The 13,472-nt window shown below is 37.2% G+C and overlaps 1 protein-coding gene across 1 annotated transcript in view; it reads left to right on the top strand.

Annotated features, from left to right (window-relative positions):
• The window catches only part of LOC129938493 (E3 SUMO-protein ligase RanBP2), a 29,271-nt gene that overhangs the window by 13,803 nt on the left and 1,996 nt on the right, over positions 1-13,472 (top strand). Inside the window, exons 4-7 of the mRNA XM_056046102.1 lie at positions 40-3,371; positions 3,425-3,830; positions 9,947-10,447; positions 10,523-11,149. Of these exons, the coding sequence (XP_055902077.1) occupies positions 40-3,371; positions 3,425-3,830; positions 9,947-10,447; positions 10,523-11,149 (4,866 nt within the window). The remainder of the gene's footprint in view (positions 1-39; positions 3,372-3,424; positions 3,831-9,946; positions 10,448-10,522; positions 11,150-13,472) is intronic.

Raw genomic sequence — 13,472 nt, 5'->3', positions numbered from 1 at the left:
CAAAATTAAGTTTAACTTTAATCCTTATTTTTTTTATAGCTAATCGAAATAACTTGGGACTATCGTACATGGATACTGCAATGAACTTCAATATGCCGGGACTAAATCCATCAATGCTGATGTCCACAACTCCTGATTCAAGAACATCGAACCTGTTTGGACTGCTTAACCAAAACACTTCTCAACAACCACAGTTGGGTCCTTCTATTCAACAACAACAACAACAACCACCTCCAATTCAATCAGCACTACCTGCAACTCCCTTACAATCCATTAATTTACAACCTAAAATCCAGCCATCTGTTCCGCAAATAGTTCCATCAAATATCACTGCTCCACCGTCGGTTCCTCCAATAACATTCAACAAATCACTTAACAATGCGCCAGTGGAAAAAGGACCACCAGTAAATGTTGTTATAACTTCTTCTGATCCACTACCTACCACAAGTGCTAGCATGCAACCACAACCAACTTTAAGTGTAACAATTCCATCCCACCATATTAAGCCGAGCTTGGTGTCCACAAACGACCTTCCAAAGACACAACCGGCAAATACAAGCTTCCCGATGATGGGACCAGTTTCTTCGACATTGACAACTGCAGCCTCGATGACATCACCGTTCACCATGAAATTCCCAACACCTCTAACAACAACAACGACCTCAACAACAATAACCACAGGCAGCCCAATATCGTTCAGTTTTAAACCACCACCACCGACACAGAATAATACTGACAGTTTGAATAAAACAAACGAAAGTAATTCCTCTGATTTGCACGAAATAGAATATGACCCACGACCGGACTTCCAGCCTATCATTCCACTTCCAGATGAAATAGAAGTTAAAACTGGAGAGGAAAATGAGGAAGTAATGTTTTCATCGCGATCTAAACTTTTCCGATTTGCGGATAAGGAATGGAAGGAACGCGGTGTTGGAGACTTGAAGATCCTCAAAAATAATGAGAATGGAACTTCCAGAATTTTGATGCGACGCGATCAAACTCACAAAATCTGTGCCAATCATCGCATAACAAGTGAATTAAGTTTGACAAAACCAAAAGCCACAGATAAAGGTTTTATATGGGCTGCTAATGATTTTGCAGATGAAGAATTGAAGCTAGAAAAATTCTTAGTTCGTTTTAAGCATGTCGAAACAGAAAAACAATTCGAAGCTGCTTTTAATGTTGCTCGCGATGAAGCCAGCCAGTTATCGTCGAAAGCTACAAGCGGCAATATAGATTTAAAACCTAAGCCTTTCGGCTTGTCTAAGACATTTGCCGATAACAAGACCAGCACACCAACACAGAATAAAAATTCCAATGCCAATGTTAATGCCAATTCGAAGATATCCGCCCCTCCCAAGACATTATTCGAAGGATTGTCTGCAAAGAAAACCGAGGAACCAAAAACCCAAACATCATCACCGTTTTCAAACTTTTCCTTTGATAAAACTAACTTCTCCGGAGAACCAAAGCCATTTGCAAATTTGTTTGCTAATATCAATACCAATGTAAGTTCTTCACTAACTCCAACAACCTTTAGTGAACTTCCCAAACAAGCCGAATCGAAGCCAGACACTCATAACAAATCCGACAATGAAGATGAATATGTTCCAACAGCTCAATTCCAACCAGTCATTCCACTGCCCGATCTAGTCGAGGTGACAACTGGTGAAGAAAATGAGATTGTACTCTTCGAGCATCGAGCGAAGTTACTGCGCTTTGATAAGACTGCTAGCGAATGGAAAGAAAGAGGAATAGGTAACATCAAGGTCTTGCACGACAAAAACGATATGAACAATGTAAGATTGGTGATGCGTCGTGAAATAATTCATAAGCTCTGTTGTAACCAGCGTTTGTATAAGGATACCAGTTTTAAATATGCCAAGAATTCAAAAACCGCTCTCATGTGGGCTGGACAGGACTTCTCCGAAAATGAACTACAAGCTGAGACCCTTAGCATTCGCTTCAAAACACCTGAAACTTGCGCACAGTTTTTGGATGTAATAACTGCAGCTCAAACTAAAATGAGCACTGCAGCAAATGAGGAAAACGCAAAGAATGAAGAACCTATGAAGACGATTGCTGCACCTGCATCTGCACCAGTCGCAGAAAAGGGTTTCGGAGACAAGTTTAAGCCAAAAGCTGGATCATGGAATTGCGATCAGTGTTACACTTCAAATACAGCTGAAAAGCTTTATTGTGTTTCCTGCGAGGCACCTAAAGATGATACTGTTCCGAAAAAAGGTATTTTAGGAACATCAACAACAACAACGTCAACAAAGCCAGCCTTTAGTTTTGGATTCGGCAATTCAGCCGGCATAAATGCATCGAAATCATTTGTAGCTACTGAAGCGATGGAATCAGCTAAACAGCAAGTTGCACAGCCTCCTACTTTAGGATTTGGTAATAAATTTAAACCAAAAGAGGGTTCATGGGAGTGTGAGCAGTGTTACACATCCAACACTGCCGATAAACTATATTGTGCTGCATGTAATGATCCAAAAGATAAAACATTGCCAAAGAAAGAAACAAAATCACTGCTTCCAAGTGGTGAGGTTAAATCTGAATTTAAATTTGGCTTTTCAACAACAACAACAACAACTCAGAAACCAGAGTCAAGTACAGTAGGATTTGGAGATAAATTCAAACCTAAAGCAGGCTCATGGATATGTTCAGAATGTTATCTAACGAACATTAGTGACGATTTGTACTGCAAGGCATGTAACAGTCCAAAGGACTCAACTGTGCCTAAAAAAGAACCAGTAAACATTTTAGCTCCATCGAATCCTTCAGCCAAATTTACTTTTGGTATTCAACCAGTCGGAAATACCGGACCTGCTGCGAAAACTGAAACACCAACGTTTAGTTTTGGAAAAGCTAACCTTGGCGAGACTGGAGTTAGTGTAAGTGGTGGATTTAAATTTGGAATTCCACAGGACGAAGAAGCTGGCAAAAATACTACAACGAACATCTTTGGGTCATCTACTTTTGCCAACTCCGTCTCGACGAATGAGCCTAAATCATTTTCATTCTCGCCTGCAACAACCTTTTCAAACGATTCAACTAGTTCAACGGTTACAACAACAACAACAACTGGCACCATTTCAAAGTCAACCTTTGGTTTTACTTTGCCATCACAAACAATTGAATCTAATGGCGGAGACAAGACGGCATCTGTTGGAAGCTCATTTTCCTTAGATAAAAAAGACTTTAGTTTTGTATTAAAGCCCAAGAGTCCTGGTAAAGGCAAGAGCCCTCAAAAGCCCATTAATTCACCCGTTGATGCGGCCGACGAAGATGATGATGGAGTTGCGGAAGAAGAAGAAAATAATACTTACTTCACTCCAGTCATTCCATTGCCAGATAAAGTAAGTTATTGTGTATAATTGTAGAATTACTCGATTTATTTGTGTATTTTCAGATTGAAGTAAAAACCGGTGAGGAAGACGAAGAGGTCGTCTATTCACATCGTGCTAAATTATTTAGATTTACCGAGGGCGAGTGGAAAGAGCGCGGTCTTGGTGATGTTAAAATTTTACGGCATACACAAACAAAAAAACTGCGAGTTGTAATGCGACGTGAACAAGTTTTGAAAATTTGCCTTAATCACGCACTAAATGAGGATGTAATTTATAAGAACAAAGATGAAAAGTCGTGGTTATTTGTTGTAAACGATTATAGCGAGGGTGATGTTGAATTGAATCAGTTCTGTTTGAGGTTTAGGAGCAAAGATATTGCAGATGCATTTATGAAAGCGGTCAATGACTGTCTTGATGATTTAAAGAAAACAACAACATCATCGACCGAGGAACAGGTGCAAGAAAGTGGTAAGTGATTAAAAACATTTTAAATTCAAAACAATTATTATAATTAAATTTTGTTCAGGTGGTATTTTTAGAGATTGCTTAGGTTTTGTTCAAAGCTCGCTCCTAAGATTGGTTAGAGATTTTTTTTATGTAGTATTTTGTTTGGATAAAATAAGAACTTAATAAAACGTTAAGCAATCAGCCTTATTGCGATAGTCACTAAACGCTATAGGAGGAAAACACGACAGAAGTATTTGGCATTGCTTATGGCGTTTTTTTGTTTTGTGGAATGCATTCATTGAGTAGTTTTTAAAACAGGAAAACTCCATTTTGTCAATTATAAACGACAGAACGAACAAATTTTGCAAAATGTAAGTGTTTTTTGCTTTTTGGTTTTAAAATTGTAATAACAAGTTTCTTAAGGGTAAAAATAACTTCAGAATAAATGCAACTTCTTTTGAGCCTCGCAAAAAATTGAAAAAGAGGCTTCTTAACAAACCGAAAAGTTCACGTTTGATATGCCTACGAACATGACGTTAAGACTAAAATATCCTTTTCTGTTGTACATAGTTTAGGTTAGGTTGAAGTGGCTGTCCACTGGCTGGACACACTTAGGCCAGTTTAATGGCCCATTGTGAAACCACATTAATCTTGAGGATACATCCTAAGCTCAATGGAACCAGTTTGAGTCCCTTACGAAACGTGAGAGGCTGACTATGCTGATATGATTTAGATCGTTCAGATAGTTAAAGAAGAATTCTCCTAGGTAATTCTTGCGTTTTCGAGCCAGAGCAGGGCATGTACAGAGAAGATGAAAAACTGTTTCTCCTTTTCCTCGTCCATACAGCTTCTGCAAAAGTTATTTGAGAATACGCTTAGTCGCGTGGCGTGTTTTCCTATTATCGAGCTTACATGCGATCTGCTTAAAGACAGCAAGCACCTTGAACGTTTTAAATCCTAACCCGTTATGATGTTGTTCCCCCTGGTGCCTGTCCTCCTCACAGCGTCTTAATTAGCAACAGTATACAAGTAACGATTGGTATGCCAATATGTGCCAAACGTGGTAAGATGGGCTGCACTGCGCCGTTCCTGGCGAGTTCATCTGCCTTACAGTTACCTGGAACGTCTCTATGGCCCGGCACCCAGAAGAGGTGGATATTAAACTGTTGTGCCATCTCCATTAGAGATGATCAACAGTTATGGATTGTTATTAAGTTTGTAGAGAGAGAGAGATTCCAGAGATTTGATAGCAGCCAAGACAAGACTTCTTTTATCGCCAAAACTTCCGACTGGAACACGCTACAGTGATTGGGAAGGCGAAATGAGAGACTTAATTTCAGTCGTTCAGAGTACACACCTCCACCAACCCCTTCTGTTGTTTTTGAACCATCTGTATAGAAATGGATTGACCCATATTCCAGGAATATCCTATTCTCCCAGAAAGATCTGGGAGGTGCAGAGATCTCGAAATTTCTGTCGAATTGCAGTTGGGGGGTGGTGTAGTCTGTGGGTCTGTGTCGTGCGAGGCGATCCAATTATACATAGGCAAGGTGACCGTTCGACTTTATATAGCTTAGCCCTGTTTATACCTTCCTCTAAAGCAGCCCACCGTACTGCCACACCGTACATTAAAATCGGTTGATTACCGATGTGTATAGCCAAAGCGTGATTCTGGGTTTTAAGCCCAATTTATTACCAATAGCTTTTTTGCAAGAAAAGAGAGCTACAGTAGCTTTTTTGACTTTTTCCTGTACGTTGCGTTTCCAATTTAGTTTTTTTTCTAAGACAAGACCCATGTATTTAGCCTGGTCTGAGAATTTTAATTGGATTCCTTTAATATATGGAGGGTTGACAAATGGAATTTTGTATCTCCTCGAAAATAAGAACACGGTTTTGTGTGGGTTAACACCCAGTCCACACCGATCAGCCCAAAGTATTAGTCTATGTAAGGCATTTTGTAAGAGTTCTTTTAAGGTGTTAAGATGCACCACCTTGATATGTCGTCTGCCAGAAGAGTTGCCCAGATTTGAGTTGATTATTCTGCTAGTCAGCATTATATGCTTATATGAATCAACTCCCGAAGCGAACTCTCTAGATTTAGAGATGTTAGTGCAGATGTGTCCACGTTGTTAAAGGCACCTTCGATGTCAAGGAAAGCAACCATAGTGAACTCTTTATGATGCAGGGAATATTCGACAATGCCTACTAAGGTGTGTAAGCTATTTCGACCGATTTACCTTTACAATAGACATGTTGAGACGAAGAAAGAAGTTTTGTATCAAAACTTGCCCTTAAATGGATATCAATCAATCTTTCCAAGGTCTTAAGAAGAAATGATGATAGACTTATAGGTCGTAGATTTACTTGCGAGCATTTACTTTGGATATAAAAACAACTTTTACTTCTCTCCATGCCGAGGGAACTTGGACCAGGTAAAGACAGCTGGCAAAAAACGCCTCAAGGATTGGTGCAATTATGTCAGAAGTCTTTTGCAGCTCGGCTAAAAGGTTTGAATCTGTTGATAGCCCATTGTAGCTTGTCCCTTGAGATCTGACCTATTGGATATGTTGTATTGGGACTTGAACCTATATAACTTTCGCAAGTTTCGGTAAGACAACTACCAGGAAAATGAGTATCCAATAGTAAGTTCAGCGATTCATTACTTGAATTTGTCCAGGAGCCGTCTGCATTTTTCAAGCAGATTGGCTGGATTAGTGGAAGGAATTTTCCGTAACCTAGAGGTTTCAGAAGGTTGTTCTATCGTGGCTCAGAAGGATCGCAAAGAAGATCGCTTAAATTTCCTTCTTAGGGATTCTTTGTAAGAGTCCCATTGAGAGGCTAGTCTTTCGGTCCATCTTGATCCATAATAATTCTTCAAGCAAATTTATCATTTCCTAGATAATTATACAAAATATTGGCTGTGCCAATCCTAAATTAAAATCATTCCCAACTTCTTTTTGGTAAATTCTTTCAGTGAAGGAAGAATGTTTTTCAGAAAAATTACTCTCCATCAAATTTAAAATATATTTATAAAGTCCAAAATATATTTTAAATCTCGAAAATATTTTGATTACTTCAAGTTGGGATGTATGTACCTACATTTTGCTAATTTAATTTGAATCGGGCAAATCCATTGGATGCTCTGTAGATCGGATGTATCGTCTCTGCACTACCAAATCTTTTTTCTCCTTTCTTCCGCGTCATCATTACTGTTGCTCCATGAAAAATAGCACACAATATTTTTTCGCACTGTGGAAATTGTTTCCTTAATAAAGAAACTTAACTTAAAAATAGCTAAAGTAGTAAAAAAACGGATGCTCATTGAATTCAAAATTCAGCTGTGTCAGTGGATCGCATGTGGAATCTATGAGCGACGAGTAGGCTAGCGCAGAAGGTAAAAGCTAGGCAATACCTTTTAAAAAAATATTGTTTCACAAAATTAAAGCTCATAAAATTTTATAAAAAAAAACTTTGATGATTTTTTTCGTATCTGTTATAGTTTATAAAATAACTCTAGCGGCAGTGAAGAGAAATATAAGTTTTTTTTGTTGATTTTTCGTGTTTATCTTGAAAACTATTTGTCGTATCAAAAAGTAATCTTCTACAAAATTAAAGCTTAAAAAAATTTCCAGATAAATATGATATTAATTTGTTTGTACGTGGTTTAGTTTTTAAAATAACTTAGGTTTTTTTTTACACGAAAAGCAAGCTTATTAAATTTCCTAAAAATATAGTTTTTTTTTGTGACTGTAAATGTCCACAAAAAAAACTGTAGTATTCAATTTGTATGTTCCTTCATACTTCTGAAACTCGTTGGACCACTATATGGCTCATTGCCTGCATGCCTAGAGAATAAGCATTGTAGCAAGTTACTTTATCCAACGATGCCTCCCGTTATTGACATGATTTCATTTGTAACTGGAAATGGAGGATGACTTTGGAACCAATTTGATAGCATGCAATGTCTGTATTATCTCTTATTTTACGTGCCTCCCCAAAATCTTCATGTTAATCACTAGTAGAAAAAAGAACGCCAGTAAATTCTTCGAGTGATGAGAAAATTTCATGAGTAGTAGTCAGAACCCATTTGCTTAGTATACTATCAGTGATTCCACGCCCTCGTGTCAAGCCACCCATACTCTTCATTCCACGCATTAGAGTTTGTTCAATTGTCTGGTCCGACCACACCCCTGTCCAAAATCGGTCAGTTCTTCTCATTATAAAGTAACCCTCCTGCACTAGTTTTTTTAATCATGTCCTGCAATTACAGGTGACATGTTTTGGCGTATGAGAAGTGTCCGGCGGCATGTAAATATGGAATCATATTCTTCACACAGTTAATATGGGCATTCCAATCGCCAGACCGCTAAACGTGAATAAAATCTTTTAGCAATGTAGTCATATTAAACAACTAAATCCATAAGGCTGCTGTTGGTCCATTAAATTTGAGTTTTTTATGATTTGTTTGTAGTTTCTCACTAAGATGGATCAAATGAGGGTTTTGTTTTAGTGCACATAACGAAGGAGACTCATCAAGAACATTTTTCATGAGATTATGGATTTCCTCTAACTCATGTTGGCTTATGTCGACTTGTTCCATTATTACATTAGCTAAAGATGTCTGTATTAGTATTAAAGTACGAACTGCTCTATCGAAAGCTTTTCCTTGTAGCATCTTTTCAACAGAAACCGGGGCGTATATAGAACTCATTAACTCTTGCAGGCCACTTCCACTCATCAGAAAACCTATTGGAACAATATAGGAGAATTTTGATAGACGGGACTCAGTTAAAGCTGCGGCAACGATTTCTTTACTTTTTATGTAAAGAGGCTGGTCAAATGTTAACACCAGTCATTTTTGGTGAAATTTGCTTCAGCTTTTGCATTCGTGTGCCGGTTTCTCTTCCTATGGAAGTGGATGCAGCGCCCAAAGAATGTAATGTATTTAGTACATCTAACGTGTTGACATTAAAGTTCGCATTACCAAACACAAATTTGTTAAATGAACCGCTGGAATCTGTTCGAGTGTGGTAAATAGCTGATATCTATAACAACTAAGCTTCATAGTATGAAAAACAAAAGCCTAAGCTTGATAAAAGGTTTAGCAACTTCTTAGAACCTAACTTTCTGTATATAAATAAGACAAGGCTGCTTAGTATTGGAGACATGAATGATCTGGGACGCACATCTGATATAAAGCTATGCCCTATTGCGATGCACTTTCTTTTTCTATTTTTAATGTTCGTTTTATCTATTATAAGAGTTTCCAGAAATGTTTTTAAATTGTCATCAACTTGTTTGAAAAAATGATCCTTTAATGCCTATAGAGTTATTATACCAACAATAACAAGTACAAACAAATTAATACCATATTTTTTTACGAAATTGAGTAAGCTTTAATTTTTGTAGAAGATTATTTTTTGATACGACAAATACTTTTCAAGTTAAACTCGAAAAACCGAAAAAACCATTTGTTTCTCTTCAATGCTGCTAGAATTTTTGTTAAACTATTATAAATAAATTGGGTGGCGCAACAGTCCGTTGTGAACCAGGGCCTAGTGACTTTCAACTCTTAACCATTCCTGTGTTCGAGTACTGTTGTCAGGAATGAAAGGGACCTACAATTTTAGGCCGAATCCGAACGGATAATTTGAGAAATCACTTTTTCATGACAAGAATTACTACTGAAGGATTTGTCAATTCCTCGCAAGGGGCAGTACCCGCGAAAATATTTTTTTTTTTTTTAAATTAAGGTGGCACAGGAAGGGATTGAACCCAAGACCCCTTGCATGACAGTTCAACGCACTAACCACCATGCCACTATTACAGATACGAAAAAAATCAAAGCTTTTTCTTTATAAAATTTAATGATCTTTCATTTTGTGAAATTTTTTTTATCATCTTCATATAGAATGAGCAGTTTCTTCCAAATTTTAGATGCTGATGATTCACCAATCTAAGCTTTTGCTTTAAGTTTAGCAATTTAAACAAGTTTAGCAATATTTCTCTGAAAAGTCTAAATTGTATTAAATATGAAGAAAATATGAAAAGAAATTATCTAATTCTTAATATAAACAAAATAATATTTTTAAAGAAACATAACTTCATGCTATAAATTTTCAATCAATTTTTTCCAGATGTAAGTTCATCAAATCTGCAAAACAAAGAAATTAATATTTCGGATGAAAGCAAGAGAATAGCCGATAGACTTATGTTACCCTATAGTTTCTTTGATATAACATCGATTGTGGCCTGTCCAGGATGTCGAGGATGTGATCCGGATAATTTTGTTTTCCCCAATTATCCAACTGTATCAAATTCAAAAGATTCTCTTCCCCTAAACATGAATAATTTATCATTATCAAAACCAAAATATATCATTCCTAAACCAAGTAAATTTGGCAATGATTTTTCTGCAACAACAAAAACCGAAACGGCCATCTCTGAAGGCAACAGTATTTTTGGGAGCAAACTTTTTGGTAATTCTACAATAACGCAAAATGAAAAACCCACAATAGGAAATTTTTCATTTACACAAGCTATGAACAGCACTTACAAACAAAATGAAACACCAGCAGTGTCTGGTGGTAACATATTTGGCGGTCAAGAAGTTACTGGTGGATCAAATCTTTTCGGAGGTAAGTTGAAAAATATTAACGTGTGTTTTTTTTTTCTTTTATACTGTTTATAAAATGAGTATTTTTTTTACGAAGGGAAAACTACTTTTGGAAGTTCTTCTATACTTGGTGGAACAAATACACAATCAAATGGCACAGGTCTATCACTGTTTGGCAATAGTATGAATACAATGAAGCCAGTTTTTGGAAGCACATTGTTTGGTGGGCAACAACAACAGCAAATAGGCCAATCAAAAATCAATACAACTGAAGGTGTTACAGACAATTTAAATAAGCCCAAAGCGACTTTTGGTGAATCAGTTCCTTCATTGTTTGGCTCAAAACCCATTGGTGATTTTCAAAAACCGCAAGAACAAACAAATTTGCAAGAATCTACCGTCGATTCCTCATCGAAAGATGTGCTCGGTGGTCTCCTTTCAGCTAGCGCAAATGCATTATCATTCCAAGCATTGGCCAAACAATCCCAAGCAGCACCAGTTACACAACCATCACAAGGTTTTATTGGCTTAACACATACGAATGCATTCAGCAGTTTTAAGAACGTATCTGAAGAAGATGAACATGATCCACATTTTGAGCCAATTATTGCATTACCCGATGAAATAACTGTATCAACAGGCGAAGAAGACGAAGACAAAATTTTTGGAGAAAGAGCAACACTTTATAGATTTGATCAAGACAAAAAAGAATGGAAAGAAAGAGGTAAGCTTGAAATTTTAAACTTGTATACAAATAGATCATTCGTACTGATTGATCAAAGTTGGAGCGCAGTGTTGGTTCATTAATAATTTTTCGTACCTAAAAATTAACACCAAGATAACTCTAAATTGTATTCATGAGGAAAAGCTGGGTAGTCAGCTGGTACTTAAACTTTCATTTATAGTTGGTTTGTCCTAAAGCTCCGTGCAACTTTTCTCTGTCTTCAATGTTTATAGATTATATAGGGTTTTTCAATAAGGGCGGGTAGATAATGAAAAGCGTTTGCTGGGTGACACGTAGCCCCGCACAGTGGTGCCGGTTGTACCAGAGAGCGGAAAAAAGTCTGTTTAATCTGAACGGTTCAACGGATTTAAATGAAATTTGGCAAACATGTTTAGATTAGTCTCATACATAAATAAATAAATAAATTAGGTGGCGCAACAGTCCGTAAAGAACAAGGGCCTAGTGACTTACAACTTTCAACCATTCCTGTGTGCGAGTACTGTTGTCAGGAATGGAGGGGACCTACAGTTTATATGCCGAATCCGAATGGCTAATTTGAGAAAGCACTTTTTCATGGCAAAAATTACTCTTCAGGAATTTGTATATTCCTCACAAGAAGCAGCACCCGTGAGCACAGGCAGGAATCGAACCCAAGACCTCTCGCATGACAGTCCAACGCACTAACCATCATGCCACGGGTACTACTCATACATGCTTGGTCAAAATTTGGATAAGTTATTGTCATTTTCCTAAAATGTGAGGGTTTTTATGTTTGTATGGAAGAGAGAGGAAGAAAGTCTGTAAAATCTGAACAATTTAACGAATTTTAATTTGACACACATGTTAAGATTCGTCTTATACATTTCATTTAAGGTGGCACTATAGTCCTGTGTGAACTAGGGCTTCACTCAATAAACTTCTCCATCTAGCTCGGTCCCTAGATGTCTCCAGTTACGCGCTCCAAGTTGGGTGAGGTGCTTCTGCATCGTATAACAGGACGGGGATGGTAAGGGTCTTATATAGCAACACCGCGGAGCCTAGGTAGACGTAGTCCTTGACTACCTCAAAGTTACTTAAAATATCCTAAAACTATATTGTTGTTCGTGTGTTTTTTTTTAAGAAAATTGAGTTCAAAGTTGAAAAATGTTCCAGGCAGAAATAAATGGTTTCGCAAAAATCGAAATTCTTAAACCTGGGTCAATGTATTAATTTTGTTTTACTTTTAAAATAAAGTTTGACATTTTTTCTTAAAATAATCGGCTTAAACAGTTCATTCTGATAATTAATACGGAAGAAATCAAACTTTTTGGTTAACAAACGGAGTTTTTTTAAAATCCGATTTAGAGAAACATTTTTGATCATAACTTCCACATCTGCACGTATCTGCAGGTGATTTTTACTGTGCTTTAACATGAATATATGGAGCATAGTCTGGCATACTTACTTTCTTGGTATCTTTTTTGAAATCAAAAAGTTTAAAAAAACGCTTCCTAGTACTAAAGCTTCAGACTACTTTTAGAAAGGTTTAAGGAACTTCGGAAAAAAACATCTCAAAAATTGTTGAAAATGCAGTTCGCGATTTGAGTAAAATTATTTTTCAACTTTGAGGGCTTGTAAATTAGAACATACAATATATATGTTAAAAAAAACTTTTAAATCATACTCCCGGGTTATCTAAGAGTTCGTAAAGTAAGAGTATACAGTTTAAAAGGAAAAATATGACTTTTTAAAAAGACTTGTTTCCGCTCTCGCACCACTGTGCGCCGCCCTGCTAGAACTACATGTCGTCGAAAAAGTACAGACCAATTACGCCACCACCACCGGCCCAAAATCCACACAAAGTGGTAACGATTTGAGGATGCATTCTCACCTGGTGAACGTCGCGTGGGTTGGTGTCGTCATATATACGGCAATTTTGCTTGTTAACACAGCCATTCATCCAAAAATGCCCAGCGTCACTAAACGATTAGAAGCCCATTCAGCGAAAAAAAACGGTGCTGGTCATGAACTTTGAGCTCCTGAGTCAGTTGGATCTTGTACAGGTGTAGGCCCAAGTCCTGTCAAAAAATTCGCCAAGTTGAAGTCTGCGAAAGACCGAGTTCTTGTGCACGGCAAAGAATAGTCTGCCTCCGGTTCTGCTGGGGCCCTACTCTGTAATATGTTTCGAAAGCCAATCCGATTCGAATCTGATATTCAATTCGTTTATGAATCCGTACTTTGTAAAATGTTCGAATGGAATAAAACAATCATCTATTACTTTTTCTTTTAAAGTATTTCTTATTAGATTTATCAAAGAAAAAATACAAAATTTTGCAATTGCCAC

This window comes from Eupeodes corollae, chromosome 1, assembly GCF_945859685.1.
Source record: "Eupeodes corollae chromosome 1, idEupCoro1.1, whole genome shotgun sequence".
In the NCBI taxonomy this organism is placed as follows: domain Eukaryota; kingdom Metazoa; phylum Arthropoda; class Insecta; order Diptera; family Syrphidae; genus Eupeodes; species Eupeodes corollae.
This window is presented reverse-complemented; position numbering and strand designations above follow the sequence as displayed.